The sequence below is a fragment of the Cydia amplana genome, chromosome 1 (assembly GCF_948474715.1).
Source record: "Cydia amplana chromosome 1, ilCydAmpl1.1, whole genome shotgun sequence".
NCBI classification, from domain to species: Eukaryota; Metazoa; Arthropoda; class Insecta; order Lepidoptera; family Tortricidae; genus Cydia; species Cydia amplana.
The window spans coordinates 22,798,634-22,820,349 of record NC_086069.1 but is presented as its reverse complement, the minus strand read 5'-3'; the positions used below and the strand labels follow the sequence as shown (position 1 = coordinate 22,820,349).

General features: G+C 39.9%; 1 protein-coding gene across 1 annotated transcript; it reads right to left on the bottom strand.

Moving 5' to 3' along the window:
• Positions 1 to 284: 284 nt before the first annotated feature.
• Positions 285 to 21,620, bottom strand: LOC134651350 (U4/U6.U5 tri-snRNP-associated protein 1). Its single transcript, XM_063506432.1, has 16 exons — positions 21,381 to 21,620; positions 16,185 to 16,323; positions 15,184 to 15,356; positions 14,399 to 14,531; positions 13,757 to 13,862; positions 13,281 to 13,415; positions 12,151 to 12,264; positions 10,790 to 10,915; positions 9,228 to 9,305; positions 8,431 to 8,559; positions 7,495 to 7,582; positions 6,910 to 7,043; positions 4,034 to 4,192; positions 2,166 to 2,443; positions 1,052 to 1,283; positions 285 to 479 (listed from the first exon to the last, which is right to left on the bottom strand). The coding sequence occupies exons 1-16, from the start codon at positions 21,517 to 21,519 to the stop codon at positions 354 to 356; spliced, it is 2,289 nt and encodes a 762-aa protein (XP_063362502.1). The 5' UTR covers positions 21,520 to 21,620; the 3' UTR covers positions 285 to 353.
• Between the last annotated feature and the right edge of the window lie 96 nt (positions 21,621 to 21,716).

Here is a 21,716-nt window from a genome sequence, read left to right as displayed (position 1 = left end):
TCTAAACAAATTTATTTCCAGAATACTAATATTGAAAATTCATCACAATTATATTTTTACTCCCGGTAACTGAATTTCATGGTAATGGTTTTGCTGCACTAGTGGTCAAACAAATTGTTTAGAATGCAGAATGAATTAAATTGATACTTTTTTACAAACAACATGCCTTGTGCATTTTTCAAAATGTTAGAAACATTAGTACATATGACCTAATTGACAATTGAATTTTATTACGGTCGGAGCTCTGATGGAACATTTGACATGTTATTTATTAGTATGATGGATCCTAGTCTAAATGCCTAGTATATTTAGAGGGTTAATATCCACTATTACCAATATCTGGTACATTACAGTTAGCGTGGTGGATCACGCTTTGCACCGGACAGCACAACGTAAGCTGATTTCGTCTCCTTCTGCTTATCCTGAAGCATCTGTAGCGTGCCTAGCGGCGTGTCCGTTGAGCTCATCTTCTTCATCAGCTGTTAAGTAAAAAAGAAATGTAATGTAATACCCAGAAAGCTTAGCAAACTATATGTAAAATTTATTATATTGCTTTCGTAAAAACTAGTGCTACACCAATTCTTGGCATTAGTTGTCAAGCCGACCCCAGGCTCCCAGGAGCCGTGACTAAAATGCCGGGACAACGCGAGGAATTGAGTGAATTTTGTGGAAGGACACTCTGACCTCTACAGAATGTAGTGCTCAAGTACGCCTTTTAACAGAAGGTAAAGTTTCTATTTCTACATCTTTGTTGGAGTTCATTATAAATTTTTAAAAATAGTGGCTTTTAAAACAGCCGTATACTGACCCCACAGACAATCCAACCTCTAGACATAGCATAGTCGCGCTACCCCCTCTGCCACACATACGGTAGCGTTACTCCATCTTCGAGTCAATCCCGTGCCGTGATTGGTCCGTGTCTTTGAACGGACCAATCACGGCACGGGATTCGCTCACCTCGTCCCCCCGCACCCCCGTATTTTTGGTAGCATCGGTTTCATGAAAGAATTGGCCTAAGCTCAGTCTAGAGGTTGGATTGTCAGTGACTGACCCCCTCCTGCAGCTGTTTCTTGATGCGCTTCTCCTGCTTGTTCTTGCCGGGCCCCTTGCCGTGGAACTTGTGCGAGAGGTAGCGGAAGGCCTCCTTGGGCGCCAGCGGGCGGCCGTCGTCGTCCGCGTACTCCAGCTTGATGCGCGGCCGGAACGAGGACTTCTCGCGGAACTCGGTGAGCGGCCCGCCGCCGCCGCCGCCGCGCTCGCGCCGCCCGTGCTTATCGTCCTCGCTGCACACAAATTTTTGATAAACAACTCGAATCGAACCTTCACATCAAAAATGTCAAAAACAATTTCCCTCTTTAATTATTTTTTAAAAGTTAAAGGCACAAACTTATTGTGCCATTCAGTACCATTCAATTTTTCTTCAATTAATATAATTGTGCAATACAAAATAATAATTGTGCAATATAAGCTATATGAACACGGATGAGATCCTTAAAAAAATATAAAAATAATCTTTGATTTTATTAAGCAGTATTCGCACGATCATACACGAGCACGACGGTCTTGTAAGAACGAGACATGTAAGATCGTTTATCATACTATCTCACTCTATCCTCTATCTAAATGATAGCTGATCGGGTCGTGTAGACGCGGCCGGCGGCTACAATAATTGGCTGTTTGTGTTTTTTATTGTTAAAAAGTAAAAAACACTACAGTAATAAGTTATTACTGTATTGTTTTTTTACTTCCCGTCCGCTAGAACAGGACAGCGATAGTCAGATTTTTTTTAATTTGAGTTTGACAATAAGGAAAAACTTCCTGTTCTATTTTTGCTACAATAAAGTGAACATTTCCGAGCATATTGGAGAAAATGATTTTAGGTAATTGATGCTAAAGAGATTGTCACATTTAAAACTCCAACCGAAAAATCGGTTTATGAAGATTCCTAAAAGTATAATATATTTTCCGGAAGATAGCCTAAATTATAAGGTCAGGGCGCCCACGTCAGCATCTGGAATTTTTTCTCACCTACTACCACCGGGTAAGAGATGGAATATAAGAGCCAAGTTTTAACCCTCAACTTTTTGCTCAGATGAGATTTTTTGACACTACCCAAATGATCCCCAAGAAGAAGTTCACGCTCGTAAGAAGCGAATGAAAGTTACCCTTGCGTCTTGTCCTCGATGGAGTAGTGCCGGGCCTGCAGCAGGTGCGCGAGCGCGGAGCGGGGCTGCGGCTGCGCCCCGGCGCGCTCCAGGTAGCCCTTGCTGAGCGCGAGCTGCAGCGCGCCCGCCACGCCGGGGCCCAGCGCGGGCTCGGCCGCCAGCGCGGCGCCGCCCGCCAGCAGGTCGGCGGGCGCCTCCTCCGCGATGTCCACGCGGCTCCACGCGCCCGCCGCCTCCCCGCCCTCCAGCTCCGGGTCCGCCTCCTCCCGCTCGAAGTCCTGGGTGGGAGCAATATCGATCGTGACTACCGACTCTGACGAGTTTCGAGAGTGACAATAGTTATTTGTACAACAAGAGATCAAAGTTTGACATTTCTTCGAGTGCTTATTTTGAGTCCCGTGCAAGCGAAAGATTCCATACTATAATTTAGAATCTTGAGCGTAGTAAGGGACTCAAAAGCGCACGAGATGTAAATAACTTTGATCTCGTGTAGTTCACAAAACTTTTCACCTCAGCAGTGAGAACATATTAGAGAACCCGAAAAATGTATTCCTTCTTCATCATCTTACCTCTATTCACTCATGTTTTCTTAAGATATACCAACAATTAAGTTTTCACCTCAGCAGCTCGAACAAGGGTACTTTGCTACTTAAAAACAGTTAGCAAAATCGCATTTTGTTCATTTTGTCTCACTCAGTGAGCAAAATGCGATTTTGCTCACTGTTTTTAAGTAGCAAAGTACCCTTGTTCGAGCTGCTGAAGTGAAAACTTAATTGTTGGTATGGCAAAAGTCGGGACGGAGGGCGAAAACTCAGTCGCTTTTCTTAAAAAAAAAACTACTACAAATTGTTCTATCTGGAACATTTTTATCACAAATATGATTAATTCTCTCCCAGCCAACTTAGGGCAAAACAGAATAGTACATTTCAATGCAAGTGTGAAAAGTGTGTTATTATTTACGAGTCCCGAGATGTCTTTTATGAGTAGGCGAATAAAAGATACGGGACAAGTAAATAATAACACTTTCACACGTACATTGAACGACGTTTTTTAATACATTTGCGAAAAAATCACAATAAAACAAATATTAGTTACACGAGTACTTACAGTTACAGTTACGAATTTTCGCTTGAACTGGAATGATATTATATAATTTATATATTATTCAGCACTATAAACTATGTTCAGCATTGATTTACATTGCAAAAATTAATCACATTAACTCATTTCATACAAAAACACTCTTAAAGTTTCAATTTAAGTTCATTATTTTGATACAACTAAATTTTAAGTGAAAATAGCGGGCGCCTGTATGGCGCCGGTTTTACTTTTTCATTTTTTCTGTTAACGACAGCCATCGCGGCAATGATAGTTTTCCATTCAGCCAAATTATAAAAAAGTTTTTTAGTGAAATATAGTATTATACATATAACATTTTATATCTATAATAACAAATAAATATTTACTTTATATCGTGTAACAATACTTTTTGTACGTATTATATGTCTAATGTCAAAATAAAAATTATATAAAGTTTTTGATATTCCAAACTTTTTGGTGTGGACTTATCGATTACGGTCAGAATTAAATTAAAAAAAAAAACGGAAAGTAAAAAGCACTAGTTCGCAAAAACACAACTTTGCGAACGCTAAACAGCTACGTAAAATATAGATGGTCAACCAAATCTTGTCAGTAAAAAAGGCGCGAAATTCAAATTTTCTATGGGACGATATCTCTTCGCGCCTACATTTTTCAAATTTGCCGCCTTTTTCTACTGTCAAGATCTGGTTGACCAAGTATAAGCACTTTATGAGCAACTGTATTAAAATAATTATAAAATTAAAACCTTTATTCCGATTAGTACTCACCATAATCTCCTGCGTTTGATCTCGGTTGCCGGCCTGGCCGTAGGTGGGGATGTCGCCGAGCGTGCGGCAGAACTCGGCGCAGGCGTCCAGAACCATGACCCCGTCGGCCGGCTCATCGCCTACGGGCTCCTCTTTCGCTCTTTCCAGGATTTCCTCCACCTTGGAACAAACGACATATCATTTTATAACACATGCGGAAAAAGAGAAGAATAGAGGGGTTATTCCCACTAGTTACCACCAAGTTGTCACCAGTGGTAACTACAGGGAATTTTTTCCCATCTTTTACCACTGGTAACTACTGGGAAAAATAATTCCCAGTAGTTACCACCAAAATTTTGTTAGAGTTAAATACTAATAAAAACAGTATAAAAATAGTATAGTATAAATAAAGAGTGATTTAATATATAATTATAAGTCGATTAAAGTTTTAGTAAACTGCCTTAAAAGTGACCTAACCTATTGAAACAGTTTAACCAGTGCTAGTACAAAAACTATAATATATAGTCCGTCAACCAAATCTTGTCAGTAGCAATGTAAAGCAAACTAAAGTAGGGCAACACTCAAAGAGCAGTATTGCGCTAAGAAAAGCAGCAATGTACATCGACCCAAAATTTTTTTTTTCCGCTGAGCGCGCCCTGCGTACACGTAGTGATTAATTGATTATATTCTCTTTGCTGCGTACTTCAATTCAAATTGTCACTCGCGGTTTATTGAAAAAATTTGAAACATGGACGGACAATTTAAAAGCGATGTTAAAACAATGTTAATCAGAATGATGAACAAATTTGAAGATATCAAAAACAACTCCCTATTGTAGTGCTTATATTCTCTTTGTTCCCTATCTATGTCTTCTAAGTTTACTAAAATAAAATCATATCAAAATGCAGATAATTAGATAGTGCGGATAGTGCATATATTTGTTATTTACAATTTAATATGCCACTTGTTAATGTAAATTAGTGTACTCTTCTGGATGAATATGACATACCTGTGTAATTTTTTTGATTGGTATATATTGTACAATATACATATTAAAAATAAAACAACTGATATTTGGGTGTTTATTTAATTTAAAGGTAAATAAGATAAGGGCCACTTTAGCTTACATTATAATTCAGGTCATTAATTGAAAAAATATAATGAAGTTACCAATGTTACCGGGTCACTTCAACCAAGCATAATACTCTGTAGTAATGTATTGCATCTTAAGCATAAAACAGATTTGTTTCAAAATGTGTAATTTAAGTTACTACTACTAGTGCTTCATATGCACGCTGAATAAATTATTTTCTTTTATTTAACAAACAGGTATGTACAGCGACTTAAACTTCTTTTAAATAGATACATCCCTACTTCAGCAAGTATAAACTAGGATTTCCCATAGGCAGTCCCATAGGTAAGTACATATGTGCAGTAACTGAGTGCATGAATCAAATCAGCCTACATAATCTATTTTCTTGATGATTAACATAATGATTAATGACAACTTTTACAAGAATAATCTGTTCCATTGCTCTCAATATTTTTGTTACATTTTTAAATAATAAGTTTATTTTTCGACTTGGTTGCGTTGTACATAAACCGCCATAGGTAAGTATTGTCTGAAGAGATACTACCTACTACGAACGCCTTATATTGGGCAAGATTTAATCCTGCAACAAACATGTATGGATTAGGTAGATATTCCGAAAGAACGGCGATATAATCAAGGCTCTTAATACTGTTTAAAAGGTTTACCTTTGTAAATAGTCACAACTCTGATTGCTGAAAATATTAGACATGTGGGCCTATGGACGGTTTCCAGGACACGATTTATGGTCTTGCTGGATAGATTTAGGCATACGTTTTAATTTTATTTATGCCTTTTAACCCTAAAACAAAAAACTGAACATAATCTTAAAAGTTCGAAAGAGTTCTTCCAGTACTTGTCATAAGTTCATAACCTCAATTTTTAGTAATGTTTACCATCAACGAGCATGATTGTACATTGTAGGCTCCTTAGCTTTGCTTATTCTTATTTAATGTATTGGTATTTAATGGTGACAGCAGAAATATCTCTTGAAACAGAAACGGTTCAGAATGAAAACAAATAAGGTGACGGCTGTCATTCACGATCCACATTCCACAGATAAAACACAGATGACACGCGTTTTGGAATTATTTGAACACAGTGTTGCTAACCCGCGATTTTTCAAATTTGCCGCCTTTTACTACTGACAAGATTTGGTTGACGGACTTTATGTAAGGAAAAATTTAATTATCCATTTAGATTATTTTTCAAGTGATTGTATTAGGTAATTCAAAATCACTCTATATTTATACTATACTATTTATACTGTTTTTATTAGTATTTAACTCTTAACAAAATTTTGGTGGTAACTACTGGGAATAAAAATTCCCAGTAGTTACCACCAAACCGAGTTGGTGGTAACTACTGGGAATTATTTTTCCCTGTAGTTACCAGTGGTAAAAGGTGGGAAAAAAATTCCCAGTAGTTACCACTGGTAACAACTTGGTGGTAACTAGTGGGAATAACCCGAATAGAGAAGTCTCAATGGACGATTAAGCAGAATAAACAATTTTGTACATAATTGTTACTATTAATACAATAGAATACATCAACGCAAGTGTCCGACCAACTGCGGTAAAGTAAATATCGATCGACTAATTTTTCACACCAGAAACTTGCGTATAAATATAGATCTCGTATAAATAACAGAAATTCCGTCCATTTCATAGTGACTAGCTAACTCGGCACAGATTTAGCGATAGCAAAGTATGGAAGTGTCATCAAAAACGTCAATTTTCACATTCGCACTTTGTCTCGACAAAGTCGGTGTGCAGTACCATTTGTGAGTATCTGTGCTGTAACTGACCTTGGGCACGATGGGCGTGTGCTCGGCCTGCCGCAGGCGGCGCGCTCGGGCCAACGCCGTTTGCAGCTCGGAGTCCACTTCCACCTCATCCTCGTCGATCACCAGCGAACTCTTCAGCTGATCCACCTTTACTTCTGCAAGGGTAACTAACATTTATAACCAATACAAGAAATCAAGCTAAAAACTAAAAAGTAACTAAGAAGATGACTAGATCAGCTACAGCTGTGGTATTGTGGTTTTGTTTGTGTATAATAAAAAATTGCATAATGATGCTAATTTACTGTCATTTAGAAAGCTTTCAGAATACTAAAACCACGTACTTTTATAACTACCACGGGATTTAATCGCGTAAGACTTACGTTTATTTATGGCCCGACGTTTCGAACGTGACATTACGCTCGAAACGTCGGGCCATCAATAATAATAGGCGATTAAGTCCCGTGGTAGTTATAAAAGCCATGGTAAAAAAACGGTTAGCCTACTTCAATATTAACTAAATCGATGTTTAGCAGACTTTCAAAATATAGGTATTGTTAAAGTGTTATTATCTCATAATTATAAACTTAGTAGAAGTTGCGAGTGTACCTGTGTCGTCGGTTTCGAGAGGTACAGCGGCAGCGTCATAATCATCGACATCGATCGGCTCCTCCTTCGCCTTCTTGCGTATCTTACCCTGCCGAAACAGACGCAAGTAGTTATTAATACGGACTTTAATTAATGAACCTTAACCCTTAAATACATGATTTTTTCGTTTTGCCCGAAATTAATATATATATCACATAATTGTTTGCCGTTTCTAGGAAAAATAGTAAAAAAAAATATATCATCGATTTTCACTGGGAAATCAGTGTTAAAAGTTGCATAGTCTAAATCATATTTTTGGAAATATATAGCTATTAGTAAGGGGTATAGGAAAAATCTTAACTGCCAACAGAAAGGTACACTATTTGTGATGTTCCTATGATAAAATTTGTAAATATAAAATAATTACAAACCCCGAAAAATCTGCCCAAAATCACATACTAAAAATCATCAACTTCCAGGTTTTTCCAAGTTTTCCGACATTTCGTCTATAAACAAATGTAACTTTTATAAATTAAAATACTGCGTAAATTTATGTAATAATTTGGAAAATTTATTAGTTTTACTATTGAAATAATATACAAGAACAAATAGAATTTGTTTAATAATGCATAACATTTGATGTTTATGTTGTGTGTATAAATGCATCACTATGCATTTAAGGGTTAAATGCGTGTTTTCAAGGTGTTGTTTTATAAGAACTACAGCCAGTTTAGCAAAACTAAAGTACTTAATATTACTCGGCTCTTTATTGTAAACCACAAAATTAGCAAAACTGACATACGATAACAGAAAGGTTTAAAAGGTGTGTATTCAGCAAAAAGGCGCCCACGATACACTGAGTTTTTATCACTCGTGTTTCCATTGCAGAGTACCTGCACTGCACCAATATCGCGTATTTCTAAAATGACATTGGCCACTTTACCAATAAGCACTTACCCTGCGCTTGGTCTTCTTGAACTTGGCGTTCAACTCTGCCTCGCTGAGGTAATCGGACGCGAGCTTGAGTTCGGGCAGTTTGAGCGTCTCCAGCCTCTTGTCTGGCCCGCCACGTAGCCGTTCTTGCCGCTACAATAATGATAAATGTAAGGCCTGAGTGGACGGACGCTCATGTTGGGCGTGCATGTTAAACAAATGCAAACGTATAGGAGCGGCCTTAGTGCACGCTGCTCAAATTACTTGTGAGCCCAACGCCACGCTGCACGCCCCGCCGAACGCTCCGCTTCGAGCGTCCACTCAGGCCTTACACTAAGACGTTACTTCGAATCAAAGTAAACAAGTCACATTCTCGACTCAAATATTGAATTTACGTATCGACTACAGCACAATTCATAAATATTTATGCCTACTGGGCATGATGAGTCAAAGTAGGCCGATATATTTGGCTATGAGCGATGCTTGTGGTGCGGGGAACTCAAAGCGATGATCGCTCGATGTATTTGATTGTCGACTGTCAAATGAGTCATGTGTTCCACAGCCACCAGGTTCACAGTTCAGTTTCATTGGTCGATAACTCGATCGATATACAGCGTGCGGTGACTCCCCGTAGAGCATAGGCGGTATTGCGGTAAAATGACTAGTAAAACTCATATGGGATGCGTTTTGGAAATCGAGGAATGAAAACAGTTACCCGAATGCGGGGCCTATGGCATGCTTTATGGAAATCTCCCCTACCCCGCATATAGTATCAAGTTATCAGGAAATGAACCTTTATAGTAGGAGCAGTGGGCACTCACCATCATGTCTCGGAAGCGCTGCGCCTCGATGCCCGCGTGGTCGCCGAGAACGAATCCGCGACTCTTCTCCGCTGCTTCCTATGAAATCATAGAGAAAAAAATACATAGAATGCTCACTCCATACATCAGTTTTAGTACCAAAAAGACTATTAGCATCTAGCATCGAGTAGCGGAACTATCAGTACTGCTACTTGACAATAGATGTCGCCACCGACCGGAAAGTCTTATGCTGTTGAGATAAGACTTTCCGGTCGGTGCTACATCTATTGTCAAGTAGCAGTACTGATAGTTCCGCTACTCGATGCTAGATGTAGACACCGAAATTAATAGTCTGAACTGATGTATGGAGTGAGCACTCTTGTCTTACTATATTTCTCTATGTATGAAATAAACCACACTGTTAACTGTCTCGACGATAGCCCTTATTTCAAAGACATAAGGTACACCAATGGTCAAATATGGGTAGTGTTGTGCCGTTCTCGATAACGTTCTCCGTTTACTATGAGAAATATTCTCAAGCGGGAAAGTTTCCCATACAAAACGGAAAATGCGGTCGAGACAAATGTACAACTCTAATTATGATTACAAATTTAAATGTTAGTGGTCTTGTCAAAATGATTCTATTCAGAGATGTAATAAGTCTGTAATGTTACACTGGAATTTTCCAAAAGTGCGAAACTTCTACAAGCGTAAAATTCGGAAACTTCTTATATTTTGGTATGAATGAAGATTCAAACTTTCCATTTTCAATTAATTGCCATGAAATTTTCCAGAAAGCACATAATATGTGTAGTTGTGTACCCTGAACCGGTTCGGACACCCTTTTAAAAAAATAAGGATATTAAATGGAAGCATGGCAAAGTCCTGTAATCGGGATTTCATTAATTTAGAAATTTATTCCACCAGATTGTTGCTTGGGCACGTACGGCACGATTTTTTGCGATATCTAGGAAGCAGAGTTTTAAATCACAACACCACCCACAACATTTTTAAATTTAAGCCATGAAATATGGTCAAGACTATTCTAACTTCTCTATTCCCCGTCCCGCGCGACCACTGCCATACATGAAGCGGGGAGAAATGGGAATGATTAATATGAAGCGCTTATTCCCATCTGTGCCTGGCGGGGATAAATGGGAATGCACCAGGGATGTTGCGGATGCAGATTTTTTGACATCCGCGGATGCGGATGCGGATGTCAAGATTAGGTACTTCTAGAAAACGTCAAGTATTACATTTAGTATTTTTTTATTAAAAAAAAACGAAACGTTTAGTATTTGAGCAAGAATATAGCTGTGCGTTATATTTAATAAACAGTAACTTGGCCGACTTTTCTAGATCTAGATGATTTCGTCATTACCTATAACGGGTAATGACGAAATTACCTAGCACTTACGCCGCCGCTAAGACGTTCCCGTACCGACTTGTTTGACATCCGCATCCGCATAAGCTCCGCATCGATTTTATGCGGATGCGGATATTGAAAATAATGCGGAAGTTCCGCGGTTGCGGATGCGGATGTTCGCAACATCCCTGGAATGCACCATCATCGTCTTGGTTACCTTATCCAATTCCTCATCGTATTTGGAGAGCACGGGCTTCTGATAGCCCAGGGCGGCAGCTTCCAGGTCCGCCTCGTCGTCGTACGCCTGGTAGCCGGTCTTGGCCTTCTTGCGGGACTCGATGTTCTGACGACGGAAATAATGTTTTCTCAAAAATGGACGGCAAAGTCGACGTCGCCGGTTAAAAAATAGGTCGCGTAGTTTATGGTCATTCAAAAAATTAAAAAGTTAAAAACATTGCAGTCTCGATTTCGGGACTGCAATGTCGCATACAAATTCCATTATTTAACGAGTTCCAAACTTTTTAAAACTTTAAATGGCCATATCAAATGAAGGCATAGGTCCCTTAAACAGCCAAACAGATGATCAGCACTTATTATTATAAAGCCTATAACAGACTATCGCACCGCACCGCGACCTTGGAGCGTCGCACCCATAAGTGAGAGCGCGAAACAGATATCTTTTTCTCGCTCTCACTTATGGGTGCGACGCTCCAAGGTCGCGGTGCGGTGCGATAGTCTGTTATAGGCTTAATGTTGGTACCGCAACTATTTAGGTGTCTCAAATAGGTTGGCGTATTTTCAGCAGAAAAATACACTTCTTTTTTTTTAAAGGCGTCAAGCTAATTTTTTTAATAGTTGTAATTTTTTTTCTGTGAAAATTAGAACGTTGCTTCTGTAAGTTCTGTAAAATATTTCTATTTCTTGCACCATTTTTGAGAAAAGCACTATATATGACTCGGCTGGAAGGCTACTTGCTGGCTTCGGATTCAATTAAACGGACTCCCAAGGTCGTCCGTTTAAAACGAATCCTCAGCCTGCAAGTAGCTACTTCCGAACCTCGACAATAATGTACTATTAAATATACATGTTTGCGTAAGTATACAATATGAGGATTTTTATTTATTTGTTATCAGGGCCTAAATCTGTTACGAAACTCAACATTTAAGCCTTATTAAGGGCAGAGCAGAGTCATAGTGTAAACTCATTGACGCTGAACGCTTGCTCGCAGCGGCGGCCTTCGATCATGCTATGGCACTTTTCAGTGATAAGGGACTAAACTAAAGGGACCTATCCATTTTATTGCCAGGTACGACATGTTTTGAATTTAATACAATATTAATCAAAATTAACAAAATGGTTGTTCTGTTTATAAATGAGCGCATCACTTCACAGTTAAGTGGCAGTGGCGTAGGGCTCATTTAGACGGCGCGTGAGCTCGTATACGATTTTAGTTACATTGCGGACCATTGAGGTTACATCAATTCAGCCGACCGATCAAATGACGCAATGTAATGAAACTCGCATGCGTCTCGCACCGTCTAAATGTGCCTGTACACGTGTATCGTGTTTTGCATCTACCTTCTTGTAGCGCTCGTCGTCCACGATGTTGACGTTGACGAGCACGTCCTCCGCGTCCTCGGCCAGCACGTCCTTGTCCGCCAGCGTCAGCACCGTGTCGCGCTCGTCTGCCAACTAATTAACAAATGCACATTATTTACACTTCGTTCTACATTATGTAATACTGACAAAACCTTTTGGCCCAGACCTCGTCAAGTAATCAGGGAACATGTATAAAAAAAACCAAATATCCCCACAAATTAAGAAGCTCCTCTTTCAAAATCTAGAAGTCGGTTAGCAAAGAATAGGTTTTCCAACTTTTTAAATTGTCTAGGTTACTGCTTCAAAGTAACACCATTTAGCGCCTTAAGGAGCCATGTTTCCATAACCCAACGATGAATCAAATATCATCAAACATCAACATTTATTCAGCAAATAGGCCACAAGGGCACTTTTACACGTCAACATGGAATTTAAATACAAGCAAAAAAAAACACATCAACAATTATAAAATACATCAAAATCGTAAATATCAATTCAAACTAAAGTATTACAATTACATAGAGATTTGTAAAGTCTCTAAATGTCGAATTACAAAAAAAAATACTATAATAATAAATAGAGATGCAACGGATAGTTGTTTGGCTGGATACCGGATATCCGGCCTGGACATTGGCCGAATATCCGGTATCCGGCCGCCGGATATTCGGCCGGCGGAACTATACCTATATTTTGAGTTTTGCAGGTGCGCGTCGTGCAGGTTTCGACCTATTTCGTAGTGAACGTTCGCGCGGACACATTTCTAGGAGCGTAACGAGTTTTATCATGTCATTACGTAGTAAGTTCGTTTATAGTTACAAGTGCGCGCGCGTATTTTTGTGTAAACGAATAAGTGTATTGCGTGACATTGGTTACGTATTCATTTCTATCTACTGTGTCGTTAGCATTATGACCGTGAACGTTTTTTAGATTCCATTTTTTACCCCAAAATGTGTTAATTTTACTATCCGGTATCCGGCCGGATAGTAGGTCACTATCCGGTATCCGGCCGGATAATAAAATAACGGCCGGATACCGGATAGTAACCGGATATCCGGTGCATCTCTAATAAATTAAAAAACCACAAACATACAAAAACATTATATACATACAGAGTTGAGGTCGTGTGCGACCCGCAGGCCCGTCAGCGCAGCGGCACTGTAGGCTAGGGACCGGTCGGCGCGCTCCTCCTCTTCGACCAGGGCTGACACACCGAACACTGCGTCCATCTCGTCCAGCATGGCCGCCTGATGACAAAAGACAACTATAGCTGGTCAACCAAATCTTGTCAGTAAAAAAAGGCGCGAAATTCAAATTTTCTATAGGACTATATCCCTTCGCGCCTACATTTTTCAAATTTGCCGCCTTTTTCTACTGTCAAGATCTGGTTGACCAAGTATATTTAACATTTTTCTCCAGATTTTAAAAGTGAACATGATTTCCAGTCGTTTGGAAAGCTCGTTCAGTTCAGAGACCGTAGATTATGATAGACTGTATATTTCTCGAAGATAAGGTTTGCAGTCGTGTGGCAGATTTAATCTCCGATTTTTTTTAATAATTTGAGAAAAAAAAGAAAAGCATTGATTACCCTCTTAGCAGCCTCCTGTTTCTGTTTCTGAATGTCGCGAGACTTGTTCACCCAGGCCGACGCGTCTTCATCGTCGGAGCCTTCTGCCAGCAGAGTTGTTTGCAATCTGAAATATTATTAATATTATATGCAAATGTAGTGGCCATCCCGCGGATTATACTGTTGATATCTTCAAGGAGACCATACTTTCAACTTTCACTAGTATCAAGAATATAAACAGCAAAAATCATTCAATAATATAATATTACGCGAAAGTCTGCGTAGGGGGCGCCAGTCCCACAATAAGTCACAATCTAAGGGTCTACTCCAAACGAGAGAGTCAAAATTTTGATATCTAACCGCTCGATCACTCTTGCATATTCGAGCGATAAAGAGGCAGATAGCTGAGTTTCGACTTCGCGTGTCCTGGGTAGGCCCTTTGTAAACAAACCGCCTTGATGTATCAATGTTATATTTTATTGTCTGTGAAAACTTGTCAAAAAACAGTTTAAGGTACAGTGTGTATAAGTTACTCTATGCCCTCTATGGTATAGTTAAGTCGCTTGTGCTGCAATATGGCGGCAAAACATTGCAGTAATACTCCCTATTATTCTGATGGTAAAGCTTGATCCTTCGAAACAAGTGAAGGTTAACTGCACTTACTTCATTTCCATTTGTCTCTTTTCTTTGCGCAGCTCCAGCCGCTCGCGTATTTTCTCGGTGCGTCGCTGCTGCGCGAGGTTCGCGGCCGGCTTGTGGTAGAACTCCCCCAAATCATCTTTGAACTTGCCGTCATCTGTGGAGGTGGAGCATCACAATTATTGTAGACCTATTATAGGTCTGTTAATAAAGCGGCATTCGAGCACTAAGAATTTTCTGAAAAGATCTGCTATATCTTCTCGTTAACCGTGTATGATGGTGACTTGTTAATTGCCAGAAACAAGGATCACAATTTCTCTTGTTCGATGGTCGTACTTACTTACATACTTACTTGGCTGGCGCGATGACCCAAAATGAGTCTTGGCCTCTAACACAAGAGCACGCCACTTTGCTCGGTCCAGAGCGGTATCACGCCAGCTTTCGCCGACGCCGAGCTCACGAAGATGGTCGTACTAATATACATTATTTGTCTGACTAACCAGCTGTGGTGGGGCGTCAAACTTACTCGTAAAATCAAAAACCGTATATAAATGGTAACCGTAATCTAAAAATGAGGTAAGAAAGTACAAACGAAAGAGCTCTAAGCGGTTACTTGCAGAAGTGCTATTTGGTAAATCGGTCAGGCATCTTGTGTATTATTTACCCAAACGAGCTTGAGTCAGGCTTGGCTCTCGGTGTATTTCTCAATGGAGAGACTGTTACCAGCGCCGGTGATCTTTTCTATACTTGCGATTTAATTAATAAGCTAAAACTTACAAAAAACTATCTTATGCGTGGCTGCTACTTACCGTCTGGTTTCTGCTGAACCTCTAGAGGCTTTAACCCGAGCTTGGCTCGCAGTCTGTTCGTGTCCTCGATGGAGAGACTCTCCCCCGCGCCGGCGCCCTCTACCGTGCTGCCACCTGCGCGAGGTGACGATTCGCGCGAGTAACTGTCCCGCGGGTAACTGACTTCACGCGTGCTGCAAAGAAACCGGCCAAGTGCGAGTCGGACTCGCGCACGGAGGGTTCCGCACCATCAACAAAAAATAGAGCAAAACAAGCAAAAAAACGGTCACCCATCCAAGTACTGACCCCGCCCGACGTTGCTTAACTTCGGTCAAGAATCACGTTTGTTGTATGGGAGCGCCACTTAAATCTTTATTTTATTCTGTTTTTAGTATTTGTTGTTATAGCGGCAACAGAAATACATCATCTGTGAAAATTTCAACTGTCTAGCTATCACGGTTCGTGAGATACAGCCTGGTGACAGACGGACGGACGGACGGACAGCGGAGTCTTAGTAATAGGGTCCCGTTTTTACCCTTTGGGTACGGAACCCTAAAAAAGGAGAATATGCTTATACCCGATGCTGTCGCACGCTGCACTGCGCGACTAAAGCGTTTGGCCTTCATAAGTGCCTTAAGAAACCTCGTACTATATCCACGCAAAATATGTAAATGCACTGTAAATGTATATGGATGTTGACGCTAAGATGGACTCGGCGAGATTACTCGACTGCTGTGGATCCAGCAAGATAAAGAACATGATAGTATATTTCATTATTAAGCTGGCGTTCGGTTTTTTATCCAATAGCCCAGTATTTAGTCCATCAATTTCACCAAATATTATTAATTCTAAATAGTCTTAATGCCGGCGGGTGCTGCCTCTGCGAGCATGCCATGACATGGGCAAGGGCACATCTACTCTGTATCCCTCACATGTCATTAAGTTATCGATAGGCCCTAACAAGGTGGTAAAAGGTGACAGGTATATAATCCCCCATAAGTGTAGTCTTGTGTAGTGCATACCTGACTGGATCATCGCGCACGCGTTCCCTGCGCAAGCTGCGTTCTCGCTCACGTTCGCGCTCGCCGTTGCTGCTAGGCGACGACTCGAAGCCCGGCTCGTACCGCTCCGTTAAATGAGAATCCACTGGCACCTCCTCAACTGCAACAAGTTACACAATATTAGGGCAAATTACCTACATTTTGAAGTATACGTGTACGGTCTCCATCGCGTTCGTCGGGGCGTTCAGCGTAGCTCAAGGCATTCGAGCAGCGTGCACTGAGGCCGCTCGCTCGAATACGTTTGCATTTTGGTTTGCCATGCACACCCGGCTGGTAGCCCTAGTTTGAGCGTCCACTCGGCTTCCACGCTACGTTTTCCTGAGTTATTGCAAAACTTCGTGTTAAAGTAAAAAGAAGCCTGAGTCAGGCTTGGCTAAACTGGAAAGTGCAGAGTGCGTTAAATGGCATTTAATATAGATTATGGAACATTTCCTTTTACCCGACAGCGCAACGCGAAGGATGATAATGTGTTTAGGATGCGCTTGGGCCTATTTTGGTGATTCTTGCGTCAATAGATTTGTCTTAAATGACAAATGACCGAGTGGTCCGAGTGTCACCACCAACTATAATAATAAGAAATAAACAACATAGAACAAGAAAAGTGTGCAACGATTTTGATACGCACACGCAATGCAAGTGTTATTTTAAACGTCGAACTTCTTTCTTGCACTACGTGTGGTATCAAAATCGTTGCAAACTTGTCTTGGTCTAACTCTAGCGACAATCAGACGCCATCTCTAGCAACAATCATTTGAAAAAGAAAATTACTATGTCCAGTGACGTATCATTTTGTACAGACTTAAAAAATTATCTTTGTGTAATTTCGAATTACCATTCATCTACGTAACATAACGATTTATGGCGTTAATCATAATTTAATCATAAACGTTTTACAAGCCTGAATTAGCTATTATGATATAGCTATCTGTCATTTTGACTGATGTATTTGTAAGAAAGGGATAAACATAATTTAACTAATTCACGCTTGTACAGTTTTCTGATATTTATGAATTAAATTAATCGTCGACTAATTTCCAGCGACAATTTTCTTCAATCAATTAATTATTCGACTAATTTTCTCTCGATAAATTTTAGGAACAAATATGATCTTTGTTGTTTTAAAGGATTTCTAGAGTGGATTTCGAAAATGATGACTACTTTGGAATCCAAAATGGCGGCTACGCATTTTGTCACAAAAATCTTCATGGATGTCGATTTACAGGTTTTAGGAAGTGCGAATTTCGAAAATGATAACTATTTTTGAATCCAAGATGGCGGCCACGCACTTTCTCATAAAAGTCGTCATGGATGTCGTTTTATAGGTTTTCGGGACTGCGGATTTCAAAACTGTTAATAGTAGCTTGCGCATTTACTCCTGGTAATAATTAATCGGTGAAGTGGAACTTTGTCATGAAGTCAATCTTTTTTCCTTATGATTATTCATAAAAATAGTTATTTGTTTTACAAGGGGGCAAAGTTGTTGTTTAACCTCTCGTGCTAATATTGATACCCGAGCAAGCGAAAGATTTCAAAATTGGAATGGAATGGTTCAAAAAATGGAATCTTGAGCGTTGCGAGGGTTTCAAAGCACAAGGGTTAAACAAAATTTGCCCCCGAGTGAAACACAAAAGTTTTCACTACACCAACCCGAAGCAAATATTAAATGTAAAATATCAAACAAAATCAGACCAAATCAAATCCAAATGAATGTTGTTAAATATTTATCATCCAAAATCATCATATAAAATAAATTCAAATAAATTCTACCAGCAAACATAGGAAAACAACTCAAAATTTGCATTTGATTACTTTGCCTCACTTTGCTGCCAGGGTGGGTTTTTATAACAAAATCGAAACTGCTAAGGAGGACACCGAGATATTCAAAATTGCAAAACAACGTTTTCGAAATACTTTGGATTCCAAAACTAATAAATATATCAAAGACAAATTAGGAAACCTTCTTACCTCTGATGAAGCCATAAGAGCGCGGTGGAGAGAATACTTTGATGAACTCTCAACTGAAGAATTTCCTAGTGAGGCACTACCAGATTTAATACCTACCTCTGGACCGATTCCAGCTATTAGTGAAGATGAAGTGATACTCGCAGTGAGAAAAATGAAGAATAGGAAAGCAGTTGGCCCCGATGAAACCCCGGCCGAAATCTGGAAAATGCTGGGCAATATTGGGACTAACTGGCTAACGAAATTATTCAACCTTATTCTCTCAACTGGTAGTATTCCTAATTCCTGGCGAAATAGTTACTTGGCACCTTTTTTCAAAAATAAAGGAGATGTTAGCGAATGTGCAAATTATAGAGGAATCAAATTAACATCACACACCCTCAAAATTTGGGAGCGAATTATAAGTAGACGTTTACTAGACCAAATAACACTATCTGAAAATCAATTTGGCTTCACAGCAAATAAGTCGACTTCAGATGCTATTCAGGCATTGCGAATCGTTACGGAAAAACACAGAGCAAATAAAGAGAACCTGCATGCTGTCTTTATTGATTTAGAAAAGGCCTTTGACAGAGTCCCCCGAAAATTAGTGTGGCAAGCGATCAGGGCGCAAAACATTCCCGAAAAATATATCAGCATAATCAGGGACATGTATTACAACTGCACAACTCGAGTCAAAAGCCCAGGTGGCCTTAGCGAACCGTTCGAAGTCCAAGTTGGTGTTCATCAGGGGTCCACTTTAAGCCCTTTACTGTTTAATTTAGTAATGGACTATTTAACCAAGGATATACAACTGCCGGTGCCATGGTGTATGCTATACGCGGACGACGTAGTACTCTTAACCAAGTCAGCTGAAGACATGCAGACCCAACTTACATCTTGGACTAAAGCGTTGGAACAAAATGGCCTCAAGATTAGCAGGAGCAAAACCGAGTACATGCAATGCAAATTTTCTACCGAAGTCCAAGACGACAGAGACGTGTGCATCGGAGAACATCCTGTACCTAAGGTAACTAGGTTTAAATACCTAGGATCTGTCATCTCATCCGATGCCAATATAGATGCAGACGTCTCCCACAGAACACAAGCGGCATGGCTCAAATGGCGAAGCTTATCAGGGGTTCTATGTGACAGCCGTATGCCCATTAAAGCGAAAGGAAGGGTGTATAAAACTGCTGTGAGACCTGCCATGCTATACGGCTCTGAATGCTGGGCCATAAAGAAATGTCACGAGCAAACCCTTCACGTAAATGAAATGAAGATGCTACGCTGGGCTGGTGGTGTCACAAGACTAGACCGGATAAGAAACGAGTACGTTCGCGGAAGTTTCAAAGTGGCTCCAATCCAAGACAAACTCCTTGAATCTCGTCTACGATGGTACGGCCACACTCGAAGAAGAGGAAATGACCATATTGTAAACATTGCGCTAAACCTTCCTGAACGCCCTAGAGGAAGAGGCAGGCCAAAATCCACGTGGTGGTCCAATATTAGAAACGACCTGGAGAACCTGAACATCGAAGAACAGACAACCCAGAACCGACCACTCTGGCGCAAATTGACAAGGAGACCCGACCCCACATAGGTGGGATAAGGGAAGGAAGAAGAAGAAGATTACTTTGCCTCACATATGAATAAATTGCAACTTTGCTATCAGTTTTTGAAGTGCAAAGTAAGTCTTTCCGAGCTGGTGTGGTGAAAAAAAAATTTAAAGTACAGTCGTCATCAGATATATCAGAGCGGCCAAGGTGAGTGTTCAGATATTTGTGAGCACCTTGGCCGCTCCGATATATATGATGGCGACCGTACAAGCAGATCTTTTAACAGAGAAAAGCAGAGTTTGAAAACTGAATTCTATGTTTTTTTGCTAGGTATGTTAAATTTCTGGAATTTATGTATCATAATGTAATGTACTTAATATCAACAATTAAGTCTTCCTACTTTGTAACTGTCGTGCCTCGGCCGAGGCGGCGCGTGCGAGGCACGTCTACACCGGGCGTTTTGTGTGCGAGGAAATTTCCTCACGCGTATGCCCGCTCCGTGTGGATCCGGGTGTTTTCCACTTTTCAATATTAGTTGTAGAGCCTCTGTATTTTATGCAAGATATTTACTAAGTAAAGTTTCAAACTTATCAAATACAATGCAAACTAATGTAAGTATACTGTAAACATGCATTTTACTTGTACTTGACATAAATGTACATTAAGAATTTGAAATGGTTTGGTTGTGTTTACCCTAGTCAGTATAAAGCTGGAGAACCTGGGTTTCAATCCCATTAAAGGGATTTTATTTATGTGTTTAACACAAAAAAATCTCCTTAACTCTATGGATCTTTTAAATGTAATTAAGTATTTATCTATCTATATGTATGGTCATCTAGAACCAAGCCTTATGGAGCTTTCTGTGGGCCTCGGTTGATTCATCTAAGATTATCACATAATATTTACTGTTATTATTTATTTGTTGATGTCTTGTCCAGCTGGTTTGGTTCAGACCAATCTAGACTCTGTTTGTTTTGGTTTTGTTTGATAATTGAGAGGTTTGATTGCCCACGTTTGAGGCTTTGTGATGATTTGCATGTTTCTAGAAGTACCTATTATGTTTAACCACTATTTCGGTACTTCTAGAAACATTGCCTTAGTAATTAGTAATTATTTCTTCCTTTGTGAAATGTAGTTTTTAAACATATTATCTATAAGTCCATCCATACTAACCATAATGGTTACTTGAAATAAATTATATTTATTCATTTTTATCTATTTGCCTTAGAATTTAATAGTAGTCTGTGCAGAAAAAGAGCCGTGGAATGTATGGGACCCAATACAATCCACGACTATTTTCTTTCCGCACAGACTCTATGAATTATGTATGTGGCTTTGAAGAGAAGGCTGGTTCAACATTGGAGAAGAGGCAACTATATTACAGTACCCACCTGCTGGCACCGACACTCAGGGCGCAGGGGCCCGACGCGAATGCCACCGAGTCTGAAATAACGAGCAGACAATGCCATTATCAAGTCAAACGGGGGAGCCGTCCCGCCAATTATCATCTCTATGCAGGCCTGCAGGGTGACAGAAACAACGCATAAAGAGACTAATAATTTCGTTGCATATTATTGCACAATCACAATTGTTCCCAAAACAGAGATGATCATAGGCGTAAGACGTAATAAAATAAAATAGTGGAGGTGAAACTAACCGTCTGGGGACCGGTCCTTTTTGCGATCCTTGTGTTTTCTGTGCCTTTTCCGTTCACGTTCTTCGCCTTCCAAAGGAGACCGCGACCGACTCCTGTGCTTCTTCTTTTTTGACTCCTTCTTATGTTTTTTGGAACCCATTTTGAGGTGATTGATTTAAATACAAAATGTATGTACGTTTTCTGATAATATCACTGAATTAAACACTTTAAACAACTTCAAACAGTTCAAACACAACACGTTTTATCTGTCAAATACTATACAACGACGCCATATTGATTTTCAAAAGAATGAAATGAAATAAACGAGACGGGAATTTTATAGCCCTAACACACCAC

Coding starts and splice junctions, on each gene's coding strand:
- LOC134651350 (XM_063506432.1), bottom strand. CDS start 21,519: ATGGGTTCCAAAAAACATAAGAAGGAGTCAAAAAAGAAGAAGCACAGG. Junction 4,193..6,909: donor ACACGCCCATCGTGCCCAAG/GTCAGTTACAGC, acceptor GTTTGTTCCAAG/GTGGAGGAAATCCTGGAAAG. Junction 480..1,051: donor AGAAACAGCTGCAGGAGGGG/GTCAGTCACTGA, acceptor TTTACTTAACAG/CTGATGAAGAAGATGAGCTC.